The sequence below is a fragment of the Otolemur garnettii genome, unplaced genomic scaffold (genome assembly GCF_000181295.1).
Source record: "Otolemur garnettii isolate 467f Iridium unplaced genomic scaffold, OtoGar3 scaffold00050, whole genome shotgun sequence".
NCBI lineage: Eukaryota > Metazoa > Chordata > Mammalia > Primates > Galagidae > Otolemur > Otolemur garnettii.
Window position 1 is genome coordinate 8,396,509 of NW_003852445.1, and position 20,529 is coordinate 8,417,037.

The 20,529-nt window shown below is 51.7% G+C and overlaps 1 protein-coding gene across 1 annotated transcript; it reads left to right on the top strand.

The window, feature by feature from the left end:
• The first annotated feature begins 6 nt into the window (after positions 1 to 6).
• TYRO3 (TYRO3 protein tyrosine kinase) lies at positions 7 to 19,182 on the top strand. The gene is made up of 19 exons (XM_003791828.3): positions 7 to 98; positions 1,832 to 2,015; positions 2,247 to 2,347; positions 3,586 to 3,756; positions 5,195 to 5,281; positions 6,134 to 6,249; positions 8,045 to 8,222; positions 8,876 to 9,021; positions 9,523 to 9,667; positions 10,270 to 10,399; positions 10,480 to 10,580; positions 10,865 to 10,960; positions 11,281 to 11,361; positions 11,824 to 11,916; positions 12,329 to 12,450; positions 12,879 to 12,988; positions 13,162 to 13,321; positions 13,514 to 13,650; positions 17,698 to 19,182. The coding sequence occupies exons 2-19, from the start codon at positions 1,843 to 1,845 to the stop codon at positions 18,092 to 18,094; spliced, it is 2,544 nt and encodes an 847-aa protein (XP_003791876.2). The 5' UTR covers positions 7 to 98; positions 1,832 to 1,842; the 3' UTR covers positions 18,095 to 19,182.
• The last annotated feature ends 1,347 nt before the right edge of the window (positions 19,183 to 20,529 follow it).

Below are 20,529 nucleotides of genomic sequence, written 5' to 3' on the forward strand. Positions count from 1 at the left end.
CCCGCCGCTGCCGCCGCCGCCGCCGCCGCCGCCACCCGAGCTGCTGCTGTTGTTGGCCGGTCTGGCCTGTTTGCTGCTCCCGGAGTCTGCGGCCGCAGGTAGGGGCTGGCCCGGGAGGCGGGCGGAAAGCTGGGGGCTGCAGAGGGGCGCTGCCAAGAATCGGAGCCCAGCTGAGCGAGACCCGGGCCTGGGTGGGCCGGAGATTTAAGTGAGGGGAGCTGGAAGGCCGAGGCTTGGGAACCCGGAGAGGGAGCGCAGCGGTGTGTTCGCTGCCAGATCTACCATTAGGGCCCCCACCCCCAACTTTCTTGTGCCCGGGGCTTGTCTGGCGGGGTGGAAGAGAAGGGAGTGGGGTGTGTGGTCAGCGGGGAGGGTTGAGAATGGATTTTCCCGCCTTGCTGTTCCTAGCTGTTTGCTCTCCCCTCCCCAGTTTAGGACCCCATTCTGCCCTCCATACACACTGAGGTCCCACTCTGAAACCGCAGGGATTGGAGTTAAGCATCCAAGGGGCATCCTGTTACCGTTTAGGTACAGGGGTTGTGAGGGTGCCCAAGTCACAAAAAAATCTGGGTATACTCCAGTTCCTGTGCTCTCAGAGCTTCCTAAAATCAGGAATGTTGGAGAGGATGGGTCGGGGCAAGGTTTCTGGTCTTTTGGAGGGGGGCTTAGCTTTGTGCTCTCATGAAGCTGCCCAGCCCTTTGCTGGTGGAGGAAGTGCTCCGTACTGCACCTTGTTCCCTGAGTTCACATTACACACTTCTGGGACTTCTGGCTGCATATGGAGTGTGAAGCTGTCCCTTCTTGTCCTGCAACAGATCTGAGAGGGTAAACGGAGTAGGGAAGAGACACAGGCAAGGGCAGCAACTACTGGGCTGGCATCTTCTCTTAAGACAAAATTCCCTGCCATATCAGACTCTCGAAAGAGAAGGGAAAGAGGGTGACAAGTATTTACAAGCTGAAATGTGTGGATTTGATGTTGAGAGAGCCCAGGAATTTGCCTAGAGTCACACAGCAAAGGGCAAGAAGAAGCAGGACTGGATTTCTATGCAGATACTTCACCTGCCCCCATCTCTGCTTAAAAGCATGCCAAGAGCCAGGAGAGGGGTGTGTGTGTATGTGTGTGTCTGCAAAGGATAGGGTTCCAAAGGGTGGCCTCTGTGAATATGACAGTGGCTCCGGGGCCTTGGGCTTCCCAGCTCAGGGTGCTACCTCTCCCTTCTGCCTCCCACCTTCCTTTCGCCCACCCCTGCACACATTCAGGTATTAATAGAGCTGGTGGCTGCCAGGAAGGCTGCCATGTGTTTGATCTGACGTGGTTTTGCAGCCATATGTTCTCCACTTCAGGGGAGCACCCCCTCCTTTCCTTCCTCAGGCTCCCTTCATTTGGCAGGGTGGGGTGCAGAGGGTGCTGGTAGCAGTTCAGGTTCAGGGTTGACAGCTTGGGCAGAGAGCTGGCATGGCAGCCTGTTGCACTGGTTGGGTGCAACATTCATTCCTAGGGCAGTGCCCGCCCCACAGGGTAACGCCCCATTGTTTGGGCCCAGCTTGCCTTCCTTTTTGGTGGTTGAGCCCAGCAGGAGTATACGTATGGGGAAGAGGTCTTCAGAGCTGGAGGGAACTTAGCAGTGACAGAAATGAGACCTGGAGAGCTTGTCATGCCCCTTCCCCTAGCCAAGGTCCAGGCCACCTTCCTTCCCACACTGTCCTGCCTCTGCTTCCTTAGCACTGGCTGAGAAAAACCCATCTGACACAGAAGTTACACTCTGGAAGAGTATGGACACTATTTCCAGACACAAGGTCTCTTGAAAGGCTGACACATTTTCCTTCTCAGGCCTAAAGCTCATGGGAGCCCCAGTGAAGCTGACAGTGTCTCAGGGGCAGCCAGTGAAGCTCAACTGCAGCGTGGAGGGAATGGAGGAGCCTGAGATACAGTGGGTGAAGGATGGGGCTGTGGTCCAGAGTGTGGACCAGTTGTACATCCCTGTCAGTGAGCAGCACTGGATTGGCTTCCTCAGGTGCAGGACTGTGGGGGAAGCTGTGGGGTGCCAGCCTGGGGGTAGGCTGTGTTCTTTTTTTGGGTTTTGGGAGCTGGGGATTATCCTGACACCCAGGAGTCTGTGTTTTTTTTTTAAATTTGACAACCTGTAGAATCTTCTAAAAGTGGGTGCAGGCTGAACCCATCAAGTTTGCCCAGCAGAGCTGTTCCCTTGACCCTGGGAAGCCAACCTGCTATCCTGTTTCCACAGCCTGAAGTCAGTGGAGCGCTCTGATGCAGGCCGTTACTGGTGCCAGGTGGAGGATGGGGGAGAAACTGAGACCTCTCAGCCGGTGTGGCTCACGGTAGAAGGTGAGGAGGCAGAGCCACATGGGCATGTTTGCCTGGAGCAGGTGCTGTCTGCTGGTGACCATAGCTCTGCAGAGAACTCAGTGGAAGCTGGGCTGCCCATTGCCCACCGGGGCCTGGTTGCACCAGGCTCTAGATCCACCTCGGACATTGGAAGACCTTACCCATTGGAGTTCGGGTATCTGAGAACCAAGGGGGCAACTAGGGTCCACAACCTACGGAGTAGAGGCTATTTCAATTGTCTGAGCAACAAGCCTCAATAAGACTCAAGCACCCATCTGGGGCTGGACCCTGTTCTGCCAAGTGGCCTGGCCTTGGTTGTGGGGGGGGGGGTGAGGGAGGGGAACAAGGCTCCACAGCTGCAGGACTAGAGCTATTCAGCCCAGGAAAACAAAGTGACTAAGAAAGTAACAAAGGGCCCTGAAAGGGATCTGGGGCCTGCCAGCAAGCAGAACTCTGCTAAAGCTCCCACCCACTCCCCCTCCATTCTTGCCCCTTCCCCAGTTCTCTACCCCCAACCTCCTCCCTTACTCAAGAAAAGCTGTCAGAGCAGGTTTGGGAAGGGAGTGTGGGGATTGTTCATAGAATTTGCCATGCCTAAGGGGGCAGCATAAATGGTATGCCTAAGGTGTGGGGCAGACATGGTGGCAGTGTGCAAGCCTATAGTTAGTTACAGCTACTAGGCTAGGAGGCTGAGGTGGGAGGATCATCTGAGCCCGGGAGTTTGAGGCCACCTTGGGTAACATAGTGTAACCGTGTCTAAAAAAAAAAAAAAAAAAGAACAGGTAGAGCCTGTGGCTCAATGAGTAGGGCACTGGCCCCATATACCGAGGGTGGCAGGTTTGAACCCAGCCCTGGCCAAACTGCAACAAAAAATAGCCAGGCATTGTGGTGGGCACCTATGGTCCCGGTTAACTTAGGAAGCTGAGGTAAGAGAATCGCCTAAGCCCAGGAGCTGGAGGTTGCTGTGAGCTGTGACACCATGGCACTCTACCGAGAGTGACAAAATGAGACTCTGTCTCTAAACAACAACAACAACAACAAAAAAACCCAAAGATATTCCTAAGGATGCTGAAGAAGCGAAGCACCCCTCACCTAGATGCCTTCTCTGCTGTCCACCCATTCATAAGGGGCCTGTGGAGTTCTTCACAGGGGACTTCAAATGGAAGCAAACTTGTGATTTGTGCAAAAGGAAGCCAAGAGGTAGTGAAGCTCACTCCCCACTCCTCTTCTCTTCCTAGGTGTGCCATTTTTCACAGTGGAGCCAAAAGATCTGGCAGTGCCACCCAATGCCCCTTTCCAACTCTCTTGTGAGGCCGTGGGTCCCCCTGAACCTGTTACTATTGTCTGGTGGAGAGGAGGCACGAAGGTTGGGGGACCTGCTCCCTCTCCATCTGTTTTAAATGTAACAGGTGAGCAGTGTCAGGAGGGGACTGGGAATAAGCTGGGTCCCTGAGGGTGGGAAGCTGGCAGAGTTTGAATCTACTTCAGTTGCCGAGTTTGCTGTTGTGAATGTCCAGAGCAAACCCCAGTGCCTGGGTACGTGAGCTGCGCCATTACTAAGCTCATTAGTCAGGTGTGCTAGGCTGGCTGGGTGGCTGATTAGTGGTGATCCTGCTGTGTGTGCCTAAGGAGGGTGTGGGGCCTCCTTTTGCTCACGGCAGGCCAGATCATGCACAGCTGGCCCTGGGAGATGAATTGTATGAGACCAGGAGCACCCATCCCTCCTCCCCCTCCCAAGGGACAGAGCCAGAAACCAGCCCACGCAGAGTTAGGGAAGAGTATCAGGCGGACACTGAGAGGACAAGACTCTCAGGCTGCAGAGGGGAAGGAAGGGAGTGAAAAGGAGTAGGGGAGGCCAGCACAAAGATACAGGGGCCTTCTCCAGAAATCTCCAGACATTTTTCCAAACAACAGTAGCGGTTCATACCTCTGCAGGTCATGCCTGCACACCTGCCTGTGCCTCACGATCCTCAGGCATGGACCTCACATGCTTGTGAGCCGTGCTTATCTGAGAAATAAAGTTTACTGTTTCTGGCTGAGGCTTGACCTGAGGGAGATCGAGCTTGGTCTCATGTGCCAGAAGGTAAGAGGGAAGAGGTGCTGAGCTGTTAAGTCCCTAGCAGTTTGAATCTTGAGAAGAGGTGGACTGCAGGGCCTGTTGGAAGCAAGGGCAGGTTCCGTTCTGGAGGCGCTGAGTCGGAGCAGATTGGAGAGGAGGCTGGGTTCACTTCCTTCCAGATGTGCGTGGTTGGGACCCTCAGGCAGGCAGCCTGATAATGAGTACTCACTAAACTCCTACTCCACACACCACACTGTGCTAGGCACCACGGGGGAGTAAAGGAACACAAAGGAAATAGAAACCATTGTTCAGCCCCCAGAGAACTGAGTCTAACTAGGGAGACAAGACACATGCATAAGGAACTGAGAACTATTGCTAGGCAAAGCATCTGCAGATATAGCAACTATAGGGAACTGAGCAGAGAAGAGCTCTGGTATGCACAATAAAGGAGTGACCGGAAAAGGGAGGCAGTTTGTGCAATTTGTGAGAGAAGGGATTGAGGTGGGAGAAGTGGTGTAACATTTCTCAAGTGCTTACTGCATGCCGTGCGCTTTACATATGTTACCTGATTCTCAGTTCTCTCAGTTGAGAGATGAGAAGACAGATCCCCATCCAGGCTCATTAGTCTCGAGTCCCTGTTCATTTCACCATGTTCCACTGTCCGTCCCTTTCCTTTGGCTGGAGAGACTTCTAGGATGTTCAGGCCAGAGCCTGAGTGGCCCCCTTCCCCATCCTCATGTAGAGTGAGAATTGCTGCTTGGGGGGCTGACTGAGGTTTTCTGTCCCAGGGGTGACCCAGAGCACCGTGTTTTCCTGTGAAGCTCACAACCTAAAAGGTCTGGCCTCTTCACGCCCAGCTACTGTTCACCTTCAAGGTAGGACTGAGCCAGGTGTGGTGGCTCACACATATAATGGCTCACACACAAAATCCCAGCTACTGGGAAAGATGAGGTGGGAGGATCATTCCAACCTAGGAGTCCAAGGCTGCAGTGAGCAATCTGGCTGACTGCAGCCAGGACAGGCCTGGCACAGAGGAACGGTAGGTGAGGCCAGAGGCATACTCAGTGAGCTGTCCTGCAGTTAGAATCATTTGGTGTTCCAGCTCCCCTCCGTCCCTCTTGGGATCTCAGAGATGAGGGGTTAATTGGCATAGCTCCCATTCCTAGTGGGATCACCTGAGACCCCGCCGGCTGAGATGAGAATAGAATCCTGACGTCACAGCAGATTTCCCATCACGAAGCAGAGTCCTTCAGAGGGAGAGAGAGGGAGTCAGCAGGAGATGGTTAAAGCTCACTGCCCAAGCTTGTTTCTGGCACTCCCTGTGAGGTAGTGGGGGTGGGGAAAGCAGCCTCCCAGGATGATAGCAGGGGAGACCCTAAGGGCTGGTACATAGGAGAGGGAGGGAAGGAGAGAGCTGGTGTGTGGGCTGTGGCTGCATGGGCAGCTGCCTGTCTCCTTTGTATTTCCTGAGGCTGGAGGTGCTGCCCCCACATACTCTCTTCTCATTCCTTGGTCAGACAGGGCCCCTGATTCAGGGGGAGGCGACCTCTCAACAGCCTAGGCACTCTCCCAGGTATGAGTAGCTGTGCTCTACTGGTTGCTTGTGTAACACTGTGGTCCTGGGAGTGCCCCAGACCCTAGGGAGGGACGCAAGTCTTGACTCCCATGCCTCCTGCTCCCTCCTCTTGAAACCTTACTGGGCACTGATTCTAAGTCCCCATCCACAGCACTGCCTGCAGCCCCCTTCAACATCACCGTGACGAAGCTCTCCAGCAGCAATGCTAGCGTGGCCTGGATGCCAGGTGCTGATGGCCGAGCCCTGCTCCAATCCTGTACAGTGCAGGTAGGCTGAGATAGATTGGACAGGCTCTCTAGCCCTGTCTATATTCATTTTAGCTGCCTGGCTAGCACTTTGTTGACAATGGTATCACCCATACTAGACTTGCTAGTGAGGCTTGGTCACTAGCTCTGTTCAGCTGCTTTTCCTTAGCAGAAAGAGCCCAGACCACTGTGTGTTATCACGGGGTGCTCTGGCAACTCAGTGACTGCAGATTCGCTCAAGCCTGTGAGTTTTTCAGGCTGGAAAGCAAATACTAGGGCAGATTTGGGGTATCTGGAAGAGTTTTGCCCATGTAGATGCAAATCCAAATTTGATTTACCTGATATCACACTCTTATGCCTCCCCTCACCCCCAAAGAGAACAAGAGAACCAGAAGGGATCCTAAGCCCTGGTGAGTGGAAAACTGAGTAAGGTGATATTAGAAACCAGAGGCAATGCAGGCTTGCTCATTTTTGTCTGTTTTCTTAAAAGGTATTTAATGAGTGAGCACCTTTTAAAACTGTTCTAGGCAATTCCCCTGAGCAGGAGGGGCCCTGGATTCCACTGTTTAAAGGACCCCACTCTGGCCCTCCTTGGCCATACCTTTTGGCCCTGGGCAAGGAGTCTATAGGGCCAAGGGGGTCATGGCCATCCAGATCATGAGGACCCCCTCACTGCCATACCACAGTCTACATATCCAGGATCTCTTGCCCTTGGCCCTGAGTCTGCTTCCAGGGCCTATGTGGGCCTCTTTCCTGGTCCGTTCTCCCAAGAATGACTACACTGTGATTGATATGTGCAGCTCTAAGCCATTGTGAGAAGGATGGGGGCTGAGCTTGTGCACATGAGGCCTCTCGTGGCACAAACCCTTGGCTGGAAGCCAACTCTTCCAGTGCCACCTCATCCTGACTTGGGACTCTAAGAATCTGGAGAATTATAAATGCAAACCTGTTTTGAAGGTTTATTTGTCAAGATATTAAAATAAAAAGTAGGCTCGGTGCCTGTGGCTCAAGCGGCTAAGGCGCCAGCCACATACACCTAAGGTGGTAGGTTTAAATCCCCAGCCCGGCCCCGCCAAACAACAATGATGGCTGCAACCAAAAAAAAAAAATGGCCGGGCGTTGTGGCGGGCGCCTGTAGTCCCAGCTACTTGGGAGGCTGAGGCAGGAGACTCGCTTGAGCCAGGAGTTGGAGGTTGCTGTGAGCTGTGGTGCCATAGCACTCTACCCAGGGGGATAGCTTGAGGCTCTGTCTCAAAAAAAAAAGTATATAATAGTTAGTTAACTTACAATGTTTGAATATTTAGCCGTATAGTACCTGGATCTCTATTTGTACTCTTTTCCTGACCCCCAAATTTAAAGCAAGGGATTGGTTCATGGTGCCCCTAGGCTCCCAGTTTCTTTGACCTTCAGAAGCTCTGATACCTTGAAATAACATGTTACCAATTACAGTAAGTGGTAAGTATTTTAATAGTTATGCACCAAGTACAAAGGGACAAGGAGTTTTCTGTGGTAGATGAGAATGGCTTTCTCCAAGAAAATGGTATTTGAACTGAGTCTTAAAGGATGAGTTAGGGCTTTGCTAGGAAGACCAGGTCATTCCCAGTAAAGGGAACAGCATTTGCAAAGGCATGAAAGTGTGGAACCCAGTGTGTTATTGGAGTAGGAGCAGGTGGGAGGGGATGAATTACAAATATTTAATGATAGCCTTAGAGGAAGAATTAATTCAAGCTCCTGTACTTACAGCCTATCTTCTGTCTCATCTCACAGGCCTTAGGGACTACCCTTCCCTGTATCATTAGTTTTCTGCTTTTTTATAGGTGACTCAGGCCCCAGGAGGTTGGGAGGTCCTGGCTGTTGTGGTCCCTGTGCCACCCTTTACCTGCCTGCTCCGGGACCTGGTGCCTGCCACCAACTACAGCCTCAGGGTGCGCTGTGCCAACGCCTTGGGGCCCTCGCCCTATGCTGACTGGGTGCCCTTTCAAACAAAGGGTCTAGGTAAGGGACTCCAGAGAGGCTGGGCAGGGCTGCAACAGGGGAGGCACAGTGTTGGCTTGAGTTCTGAATGGAGTTGATTGAGAGGAGCTACCTGGCAGAGAAGGTCAGGCAGCATTCAGCAAATGTTTGCTGAGCACCTGCTTCCTCCCCTACTTACCACTTGGCATCTAATTCTTAGGAGTGGAACAGATAAGCAAACTAAGAAAAATCAGATAACATAGTGATAAGAAGTGCCCCTGGGCAGTCAAGGAAAACCTGTGAAGAGATCTTGGGTGAGGGAAGAAGCCATGCAAATATTTGGGAGAAATCACCAAAGGAAGAGGGTACAGGAAGTGCCAAAACCCTGTAACAGGAACTTGCTGGAAATTCTCTGGCCAAAAGGCTGGCATAGCTGTGAGAGGGGAGCAGTGAAGGATGGGGCAGAGGGGCAGGAACTATGCTGAAGAGCAGCACTGCTGAGCTGGGGTGCTCCCAGCCCACTGCTTACCCCCTCTGCGTGGTGGGTGAGTGCTCTCACAGCAGGGAGGTGACCCTCTTCCCCATCTGTTGCTCTCCGAGCTCTTTAGTTCTTGGGAGTTTGTTCCAAAGGTTAGCATGGGATAGTGATGGTGGGAAGGGCAGAGATTTTAGCAACCTTCTCTCTTTGGGTACAGCCCCAGCCAGTGCTCCTCAAAACCTCCATGCCATCCGCACAGACTCAGGCCTCATCCTGGAGTGGGAAGAAGTGATCCCTGAGGGCCCTTTGGAAGGCCCCCTGGGACCCTATAAACTGTTCTGGGTTCAAGACAATGGAACCCAGGTAAGGGAGACAGAACCCTCCACTTTCTCCACTCTCCTGGAGTATCAGCCTTCAAGGTCTAAAGGCCTTTTAGGGCTTCAGAATAATTATCTTTGGTGGGCCTGGGCCTCCCACTGCTCCAGGGAATCTACTCCTCCCCAGCCTCCCTTGGAAACTCCACTCCTCCTAGGACGATGTCTCCTGTTAGGAGATACTTGGTATCTAAAGCAGGAAGCACATTCCTGCATCAGCTGGGGGAGGGCACAGATAAGGCTTTGTCCCCAGCTCAATCTTTTCCCATCCCCCACCTAAGCATTCTAACTGAGCCTTGTTTGTTGTGGAGTGGCCTCTGTGGCCCAGAGCAGGAATGTGATGACTCCCAGAAGGTTTATTCCTGCAGCCCCTGAATCCATGGTGTCCCTAGACTCCCATGTTCCTAGCTAGGCCTTTCTCTGCCCTCAAGCCCCAGAGGGATGCCTTCTTTTTGGGCTCAGTGTGGGTCGGGGCTTTTCCTGGCTACAGGATGAGCTGACAGTGGAGGGGACCAGGGCCAATTTGACAGGCTGGGATCCCCAGAAGGACCTGACCGTGCGTGTGTGTGTCACCAATGCAGTTGGCTGTGGACCCTGGAGTCAACCACTGGTGGTCTCTTCTCATGACCATGCAGGTGAGGCTGGCAGGAGAGGGGGACCAGGGAATGAAGGTTTTCTTTTTTTTTTTTTTTTGAGACAGAGCCTCAAGCTATCCCCCTGGGTAGAGTGCCGTGGCATTACAGCTCACAGCAACCTCCAACTCCTGGGCTCAAGCGAGTCTCCTGCCTCCGCCTCCCAAGTAGCTGGGACCACAGGCGCCCGCCACAACGCCTGACTATTTTTTGGTTGCAGCCGTCATTGTTGTTTGGCGGGTCCGGGCTGGGGATTCGAACCCGCCACCTTAGGTGTACATGGCTGGCGCCTTAGCTGGTTGAGCTATAGGCGTCGAGCCGGAATGAAGGTTTTCAAGGGCAACCTAGACGAGGAGGAAGAAGCTGCTAGTGCCTTTCTTTCTAATATGCCCCCAAAGTTGAGGCCAAGGCTGGTAATAGGTCGCAACAGCCCGGGCCTCAGATAGGAACTCTTGGGTCTTGGTCTTCCCCTAGAGCCTCTTTCACTCAGTCACCCTTACTGACTGAGAAGAGGCCTCTTTAAGGCTGGATGACCATCCTAGGAAAGTTCTAAAGGGACCCGTTGGTGTCAGCGTTACTCATGCTACTACCCCTCCCTCCCACAGGCCAGCAAGGCCCTCCCCATAGTAGGACATCCTGGGTGCCTGTGGTCCTTGGTGTGCTCACAGCCCTGGTAACAGCTGCTGCCCTGGCCCTCATCCTGCTTAGGAAAAGGCGGAAGGAGACACGGTTTGGGTAAGGAGGTAGGGTTTTGGAGGGAGAGGCAAGTGGTGACAGACCTTGGAGCTGGCCCTAAGTCCTGGCTTTCTGTTTAGGCAAGCCTTTGACAGTGTCATGGCCCGGGGGGAGCCAGCTGTCCACTTCCGGGCTGCCCGGTCCTTCAACCGAGAAAGGCCTGAGCGTATTGAGGCTACATGTGAGTGGGGGTATTATCATGGGAGGAAAAAATGGGCAGTGTTATATCTATCTGCATTCCTTTTACCAACTCATTAACTTGACCAATATGTCTGAACCTCCATGAGTCTGAGGCACATAGTGAAAAAGACCAGACCGACCCTCATGAAGTTTACCACCCCAGTGGTGGGGGAGCTCAGTTCAGCTCTGTGCTCTGAGAACAGAGGGTGGGGTATAAGAGGCAGGCTGGGGTTTGGATCAGAACCCAGAGATCCCTCCCCTTTTTCACTAGTCTCCTCTCCACAGTGGACAGCTTGGGCATCAGTGATGAACTCAAGGAAAAACTGGAAGATGTGCTCATCCCAGAGCAGCAGTTTACCCTGGGCCGAATGTTGGGCAAAGGTATGTAGGGCTGTGCAGGGATTGGCGTGAGTTTGCTGTAGCTAGACATCTTTGGTCCCCCCAATCACTTTGTATTTGGGTCAGTTCCTATAAACAAGATATACTTATAGACTCGCAAGAAGAGGATGTTTGGGGAAATGGTGGCCAGGGAGAGGGAGGGCTGAGAAGCCACTCCAGCATGCTTTGCTTTGGCTGTGGGTGAGAGAGCTTCCTCCAGCCTCCTCTGATGATTCTGTGTCCCCATGGAGGGTCACCTGGGAAGGAGGAGGGTGGGCAGCAGGAGGCTAAAAAGACTCCCTCTCATTTGGATTGGTTCCTAGGAGAGTTTGGTTCAGTGCGGGAGGCCCAGCTGAAGCAAGAAGATGGCTCCTTTGTGAAAGTGGCTGTAAAGATGCTGAAAGGTGAGAGAATGAATAGTGGTTATGGCATGAGGGCATTACCTGGAAGGGAAGAAGGGGTGAAGATCCTGAAGTAGGCTCTGCTTTGCCCCTAGATTTTCGAAGAAGAGCTATTTAGCACCAGCTGTCTGTATCATGTGAATAATTCACAAGCATAAACCCACACATAGATTCATGCCCCAGTCATTGCTCTCTGCTGTCAGCATTGATTGTCCTCTGAGTTCCTTCTTAGGGTGATTGCAGCTATCGTTGGTTGAGCTGCTAGACTGCCCAGACCAAAGGCTCTCAGCAAGTGGAAAAACTGTTGGATAGCACTACTCCATAAGAGTTTCTCCTGCTCCTGGCTGACTGTTTTCTGGGCCCTCTGGGAATCCCAGAACACCTGAAGGATAAAACCTAGGAGTCCTGGGTCAGAGAAAGGGACACATCTCTCTTTGTTCCCTTTTCCCCATCCTTTTCTTCCAGCTGACATCATTGCATCAAGTGACATTGAGGAGTTCCTCAGGGAAGCAGCTTGTATGAAGGAGTTTGACCATCCACATGTGGCCAAGCTTGTTGGTGAGCCCCTTTTCGGGAGAGGCAAATATGGGATTGGGCTAAAAATATGCTGACAAGATGAGAGGGAAGTCTGTAGGAAAGAAGCTTGGACTTACCTGGTAAGTAAGCAGATGGCAAAATAGCAAGGAAAGTCCTGGCTAAATCTGACCATGCTCCAGGTGAGGACTACTGAAGGTTTGCATATGAAGATTGCTTGTGTGGACAGAGGGGGAGGAGCAGGGGATAGAGAAGATGCTCTGGGGATCTGGGGACAGCCAGAGCCCTCCTGGGTAGTTCATAGACCAGTGTGGGACCTGAGGGTAAAGAGGTAGCATAGCCAGAGCTAGAGGGGGGGACCCAGCTAGTGGGGACTTATGTAGACACTTGAGCTGAGACACTTCTGTGGTCAGCTCCTGACTCACCCTTGTCCCAGGGGTGAGCCTTCGGAGCAGAGCTAAAGGCCGTCTCCCCATTCCCATGGTCATCCTACCCTTCATGAAGCACGGGGACCTGCACGCCTTCCTACTTGCCTCCCGGATTGGGGAAAACCCTTTCGTGAGTGCCTGGAGTGGGGGCGGCCAGGAGGAAACAGGGTGGGAGAAAAGAGCCTGGGTAGGGATGGAGAACCTAGCAGAGAGGGATTTGGTGGGTAGCGCTGATGGAGCTAGTTGGGAATGGCTCAGAGTTTGAATCCCTTTAAGCTAATAGGCTTCCTTTTCTTTCACAAAACCCTGCTGGGAATTTTAGGCTAAGCAGAGCCCTTTCTGGGAGAAGAGACTTATGGAGCCCCAGGTTGGGGAAGTCTTGGCTTAAACTCTTACTTAGATTTGCCAAAACTTCTGTGCCTTGGGAAGGCCCTCCGTTCCCTTCCCTTCCTTCTAGTGATTTTGAGGACAGTCTTTAGGCTTCTAGCCAGGGAATCCATATTCTTATCTCAGTTGGCTAGGCAGGTCCAGCCTGAGCTTTTCCTATCTGCCCAACAGAACCTGCCTCTGCAGACCCTGATCCGGTTCATGGTGGACATTGCCTGTGGCATGGAGTACCTGAGCTCTAGGAACTTCATCCACAGAGACCTGGCTGCTCGGAATTGCATGTATGAATTCTGGAGGGCTCTGGGGTGGGAGACAGCAGCTAGTGCCAGGAGGAGCTAGTTAATGGTTGGCTGCCGGGGATTGTATCTGATATGCACTGGGACAGCTCGGGGGTGGCTCTAGAAAGCTATGAGCATGGGGGAAAGCTGACTCTGTCCTTCAACACTCCTCACAGGCTAGCAGAGGACATGACAGTGTGTGTGGCCGACTTTGGACTCTCTCGAAAAATCTATAGTGGGGATTATTATCGTCAGGGCTGTGCCTCCAAATTGCCTGTCAAGTGGCTGGCCCTGGAGAGCCTGGCTGACAACCTATATACTGTGCACAGTGACGTGGTGAGCAGGGTGACTCGATGACGCTTCATGGTCACTCAGGTGTTGTGGACTAGTGTGTGAGCAGACCTTTGGCCTAGCCAAGTCTGCTTTCTGATGTTTTGCTGCCCAGCGATGAAGCCCCTGAGCCCCAGTATGCTTGCCTGGCTCAGGAAGCCTAGTGACACCTTCCCCTCACACTTAATTCTGTTCTAGTGGGCCTTCGGTGTGACCATGTGGGAGATCATGACTCGTGGGCAGACACCTTATGCTGGCATTGAAAACGCTGAGATTTACAACTACCTCATCGGCGGCAACCGCCTGAAACAGCCTCCAGAGTGTATGGAAGACGTGTGAGTACCTTGGGAAGGGGATTCTGGAAGGAAAGAAGAGTCTGGGGTGTTGGCTAATGGCTGCCACTGCAGCTTCTGGCCCAGTGGGAACTCAGAAGCTCAACTGGTAGAAACATCCTTTCAGTTCAAGAGAAGGCTGGCCTCTACCTTGTACTCAGTATTCATCCACCACCTCCCTGGTTTCTTTCTTTCTCCCTTTCCTAGCCCATATTTCTTGCTCTAGCTTTTTCTACCACTCTCTTTCCTGTGGTTTGTGGGGAAAACTAAGAACCCCAGGGCAAAAAGCACAGGGTTAAACCATAGTGTAAGTTTTCTTGTCACCTTATCCCCACCCCTACCTCCTTTGTTCTCCACACCCAGTTAGTCTAAGAAAACCTCCCAGACTGAGCTCTCCCTCCCCTTCAGATGGGGCTGCACAGTCCACAGAAACACTGCTGCTCCACCACTGTCCTTGTTTTGCATGGAGGGGGCAGAGGGAGTAGGAGGTTGACTTTTTTCCTTGGTCCCGCCCTCCTCTTAAGGGAGTAGAAGGGACGTAAGATAAGGAACTGAGACCCTGGGAAGAAGGTAACTGCCTCCCTTCCTTTCTGCAAGTCCAGAAAGGGTGTGTGGTGATACCTCTCACAGTAGAGAATGGCATCAAACTCTTTGTTGATGAGGGTATCTATAACATTAGCTGGGCACTTTGGCATTCTTTCAGGTAATTCTCTTGCCATACGAGGAAAAGACTCTTATTATTCTCATTTTGTAGATGAGGAAATAGGATTAAAGAGGTTAAGTAACATGGCTGGTCACACAGCTATTAAATGAATGAAGTGGGATTTTAGAGTATGTGCTCTTAACCATGACACCAACCATGATTTCTCTGTTCCAGTCTTACTCGCCCACTATATCCAATCCAGGGTCTCCCTGAGCCTCCAGAGGACCTTTTGTGAGGACCAGGAAAAGAGAGTCTACTATGATCCAGAGATAAGAATCTGGGCAGCGCCTATGGCTCAAAGGAGTAGGGCTCTGGCCCCATATACCGGAGGTGGTGGGTTCAAACCCAGCCCCGGCCAAAAACTGCAAAAGAAAAGAAAAGAATCTGCTAGGTATTTTTTTTTTTTTTCAAGACGGAGTCTCACTCTCACCCTGGGTAGAGTGCTGTGGCATGGCATCATAGCTCACAGCAACCTCAAACTCTTGAGTTCAAGCCATCCTCTTGTCCCAGTCTCCCAAGTAGCTAGGACTATAGGTGCCCACCACAATACCTAGCTACTTTTTTTTTTTGCCTCAAGCTATCACCCTGGGTAGAGTGCTGTGGCATCATAGCTCACAATAACCTCCGACTCCTGGGCTCAAGCGATTCTCCTGCCTCTGCCTCCCAAGTAGCTGGGACTACAGGCACTCACCACAACACCCAGCTATTTTTTGGTTGCAGCCGTCATTGTTATTTGGTGGGTCCAGGCTGGATTCAAACCTGCCATCTCAGGTGTATGTGGCTGGCACCTTAGCTGATTGAGCCACAGGCACCAAACCTTTTCTTTTTTAATTTTTCTTTGTTAGAGACAGAGTCTCACCTTTTTGCCCTCGGTAGAGTGATGTGGTGTCACAGCTTACAGCAACCTCCAACTCCTAGGCTTAAGCAATTCTCTTGCCTCAGCCTACTAAGAGGCTGGGACTACAGGCGCCCACTACAATGCCCAGATATTTTTTTGTTGCAGTTTGGCCTGGGCTGGGTCCGAACCTGCTACCCTCAGTATATGGGGCCAGCGCCCTTCCCACTGAGCCACAGGTGCTGCCCCCCAGCTACTTTTTTTTTATTTATTTTTTCAATATGTAATAGTTTTTTTCAATTTAATTCGTAATTACAGTACCCAGCTACTTTTTAGATACAGGGTCTCACTCTGGCTCAGGTTGGTCTCAACTCCTGAGCTCAGGCAATCCATCTGCCTTGGCCACCCGCAGTGCTACGATTACAGGTGTGAGCCACGTGCTCTGTTTTTCTTGCCGTGAGGCTAGACCTTCAGAAGGCTGAGGTAATAGGCAGGCAGAGGAAGGTTTATCCTGAATGGTGGCGTCCTTCTCTAGGGTAGTAGGTGTGAAGTACCCTGAGCCTAGGCTGTGAGTGACTCACTTGCACCTGAGAGAGAAATTCAAGAACATAAACCAGGCTTCTGCTATTCATTCAGCAGAGTTTAGGGCATGGTAGGGGTAGGATGTTCAGGTCTTGTAGCTAATGTCTGCCCCAGTCCAAATCTGGAACACCAGAAACTCTGATGGGCTGTGGGGACCAGGCCCTCACTCAGCCTTTTCCCAGGCTGGAGCTGTGATTGTCAATGGAGGATGGGCGGGCACTGGCCTCCTACCAGGCAGCCTGGTGGACATGTGCCAGCTGGCTCTAGACACAGCCTTGAGAATGTGTCCCGGTCTGGCCATTTACCCATGGCCCCAGACCATTCCCACAGCCCACTGGTTTCTGACATGATTATTCCCGTCACTGGGGGCTACTGTCAGCAGAGCTGGTGTGTGAGGCAGTGCTTGGGGGACTTTTGTCCTGGGCATAGGCAAGAAGTCAGGCCTTTGCTTACTAGACTTGGTCTCCAGCCCATTCTCATTAGGTTTTGGGTTTCCCCCCCTTAGCTTGAGCCATTTCTTGGGGAGCTGAGAGTGATAGGCTTCAGAGTGAAATTGTATGTAAAAAAGTATTCCTGTTGGGGAAAACTCCTGGAAGCTTTTTTCAGATACTCAAAGGTATCCAGGAGCAGTGAAGACATTTTTTTTTTTTTTTTGTAGAGACAAAGTCTCACTTTATCACCCTTGATCGAGTGCTGTGGCATCACTTAGCTCACAGCAACCTCCAACTCCCGGGCTTAGGCGATTCTTTTGCCTTGGCCTCCTGAGTAGCTGGGACTACAGGTACCCACCACAACGCCTGGCTATTTTTTTGTTGCAGTTTGGCCGGGGCTGGGTTTGAACCCGCCACCCTCTGTATATGGGGCCGGCGCCTTACCCACAGAGCCACAGGCGCTGCCCATGCTTTTTTTTAGAACAGTCTCACACTGTCACCCTGGGTAGAGCCCAGTGGCACAGAGTCATAGCTCACAGCAACCTTAAACTCTTGGGTTCAAGAGATCCTCTTGTCTCAGCCTCCCAAGTTGGTGGAACTATAGGCATCTGGCAGTCCACCTGCCTCAGCTTCCCAGAGTACTAGGATTACAAGCGTGACCCAGCTTGCCAAGCCAGTAGTGAAGACTTAAATCTGCCTGAGTAAATATGGCTCACTCAGCATAGGAGACACTTTGGAGCCAACCTATCTGGCTTCAAATCAGAGCTCTGTCAGTTTCTACCTGTGGGACCTTGGTCAAAGTTCTTAACCTCTCAGTGCTTCAGTTTTCACATATGTAAAATAGGGATCACTTATTTCATAGAGCTGTTGTGAGAATTAATTAATTCAATAAATGCAAAATGCTTTGAACAGTGCATATACACAAGTATATTAAAATTACATTTTTAAAAATCCCACTGTCGGGGCAGCGCCTGTGGCTCAAAGGGGTAGGGCACCAGGCCCATATGCTGGAGGCGGCAGGTTCAAACCCAGCCCTGGCCAAAAACTGTAAAAAATTAAAAAAAAAAAAATCCCACTGTCATATGATTAAGGGGCCTCTAATTGGCTGAGCGACAAGAGTGAGACTCTGTCTCAAAAATGGGGGGGGGGGCTCTGTTGTTGCTATTTTTATTTTTTATTTTTTTTTGAGACAGAGCCTCAAGCTGTCCCCCTGGGTAGAGTTCTGTAACATCACAGCTCACAGCAACCTCCAGCTCCTGGGCTCAAGCGAGTCTCTGCCTCAGCCTCTCAAGTAGCTGGGACCACAGGTGCCTGCCACAACGCCCAGCTATTTTTTAGTTGTAGCTGCCATTGTTGTTTGGCCGGCCCAGGCTGGATTCAGACCCGCCACCTTAGGTCTATGTGGCTGGTGCCTTAGCCACTTGAGCCACAGGTGCCGAGCCTGTTGCCATTTTTGAAGGAAGGGCCACTACCTCCCCTCACTCTTCTCTCCCCTGCAGGTATGAGCTCATGTACCAGTGCTGGAATGCTGACCCCAAGCAACGTCCAAGCTTCACATGCCTGCGAATGGAACTGGAGAACATTCTAGGCCAGCTGTCTGTGCTGTCCATCAGCCAGGACCCTCTGTACATCAACATAGAGAGAGCCGGGGAGCCTGCTGAGGGAGGCAGTCCTGAGCTGCCTGGCGAGGATCAGTCCAGCAGCGGGACTAGGGATGGCAGTGGCATGGGGGCAGTGGGGGTCACCCCCAGTGACTATCGGTACATCCTCAGCCCTGGAGGGCTGGCTGAGCAGCCTGGGCAGGCAGAGCAGGAGCAGCAGCCAGAAAGCCCCCTCAATGAGGGCCAGAGACTGCTACTGCTGCAACAAGGGCTCCTGCCCCACAGTAGCTGTTAGCCCACAGGCAGAGGGCATCTGGGACCATCCCACTGGGTCTGCTGGCTGCTGTGCTGGCTGACTAAGCTCTGTCTGACCCCAGCCCAGACAGCAAGGTGTGGAGACTCCTGTGGTAGTCCTCCCAAGCTGTGCTGGGAAGCCTGGATTGACCAAATTGCCCAATCCCAGTTCTTCCTGCAACCACTCTATGGCCAACCTGGCATCAGTTCAGGCCTTGGCTTGATGGAGGTGGGCCAGACTTGGTTGTCTGAATCTAGGCAGCTGGCAGGAGGGGGGGGAAATAGTTATGTTTCCATGGTTACCATGGGTATGGTTGGCAGTGGGGGTAGGGTAGATCCAGCCCTGTGGGCTCCTACCCTCCCGGCTAAGCTGCCCCTGCTGCTTTAATGCATGCATTGAGCTGCCTCCAGCCTTTGGGCCCAGCTGTGCCCACACTTGGGGATTAAATGCCTAGGTTTGCTTCCTCCAAGTCACAAAGAGTGCCCTTGTATTATTCCTTTTTAGGTGAGAGTTGGTAAGGGGTTGGTATAGTCAGGTTCCAAGCCCTGTGGTAGCAGGAACACTCCCAGGTCTGAAATTTTGTCATCTTCCTGATTCCCCACCTTGCCTAGGCTAGGAGAAGGGTAGGGGGCAGTGAGAGGAGAGTGCTTCCCTGAAGCTGACCAGTTCACAGTGAGGCATGGTACCACAGGCTACCAGATGCCCCTCTTCTAAAGGCAATGTACCAACCCCAGTAAGAGGAAGGGGTCCTGTGGGGGCTTGCCCAGGAAGGAGTGAGGCTGGAGAGGAGTTCAAGACTCCTTCTCTATGCCCTCCCACAATCTGAGCATGCTATGAAATCTCAAATATCGTACGTAAGACTAACAGGCAGCTGTGTCTGAGCCCAACCCTTCCAACAGTGACCCTTAGTTCCAACTTCCCTTCTAACTGGAGACCCTCTTCTATTCCAAGTCTCCAAAGACAAAATAGGCCTGATGGCTGGTGTGGGTGAGGGGGAATTCTGGAGTCTGGACCCCAGCCCTGGCTGGGGGAGCCTCCTGGAATGCATGGGGCAGGCCCTTGTGTTAGGGACATTTCCAAGTGGTTAGATGCTGTTTAAAAACAAATAAAATTGAAGAATAAAGACCCAAGACTTTGTCTTTTAAATGTTTACTTTTTTTCAGATCACAAAAATAAATCATCTCTGCATAGACAAAAGTCTGGAAAGACATATGCCAAAATGTTAACAGCTGTTATCTTTATATGATGTGATTAATGGGACTTTTTTCTTTGGATTTTCCAACTTCTCTGCATTCAGCACAAAATGCTTTTGTAATTAGATAAGATCCTAGTGAATCTTTTTTTTTTTTTTTGAGACAGAGCCTCAAGCTTTCCCCCTGGGTAGAGTGCCTGTGGCCTTATATCTCACAGCAACCTCCAACTCCTGGGCTCAAGCGAGTCTCCTGCCTCCACCTCCCAAGTAGCTGGGACCACAACGCCCGGCTATTTTTTTTTTTTTTTTTTTGGTTGCAGCCATTGTTTGACAGGCCCGGGCTGGATTCGAACCCACCACCTTAAGTGTATGTGGCTGGCGCCTTAGCCACTTAAGCCATAGGTGCCGAGCCATCCTAGTGAATCTTATATTGGAGATAATACATAGTCATTGTAGACAATTAGGAAAACACAGAAAATCATAAAGAAAAGATGCTAGTCGGTGCCTGTGGCTCAGTGGGTAGGGTGTTGGTCCCATATACCGAGGGTGGTGGGTTCAAACCTGGCCCCAGGCAAACTGCAACAACAATAACAACAAAATAGCTGGGCATTGTGTCGGGCACCTGTAGTCCCAGGTACTCAGGAGGCTGAGGCAAGAGAATTGCCTAAGCCCAGGAGTTGGAGGTTGCTGTGAGCTGCTACGCCACTGCACTCTATGGAGGGCAACAAAGTGAAACTGTCTCCAAAAAAAAGATGCTAATTACTCATACTCCCACCACCTAGAGATTATCATCATTGATCTTCTGGAATTGCAAATATTTTAAGGAACTTTTTTTTTTTTTGAGACAGAGTCTCACTATGTCGCTCTGGATAGAGTGCCGTGGTGTCCCAAGCAGCTGGGATTATAGGCGCCTACCACAACATCCAACTATTTTTTGTTGAAGTTGTTATTTTTGGTTAGTTGGCCTTGGCTGGGTCCAAACCTGCGAACTTCGGTGTATGTGGCCAGCACCATAACCACTGTGCTACAGGCGCTGAGCCAGGAACTTATTTATCTTGAAACAAAGATGCTGTCTCTGCTGTTTTTCACCCTTCTGTCAGACTTTTCCTTCTATCATTTGGGTGTAGAGATTTTCTTTCTGCCTTGACACTGTTGAAAACTTCTCTGGGAAAAAGTAGGCAGAGAATGGTGAGATTCTTGAGGATTTGAAATAAGAGTATGGGCTGGGCTCCTATAGCTCAAC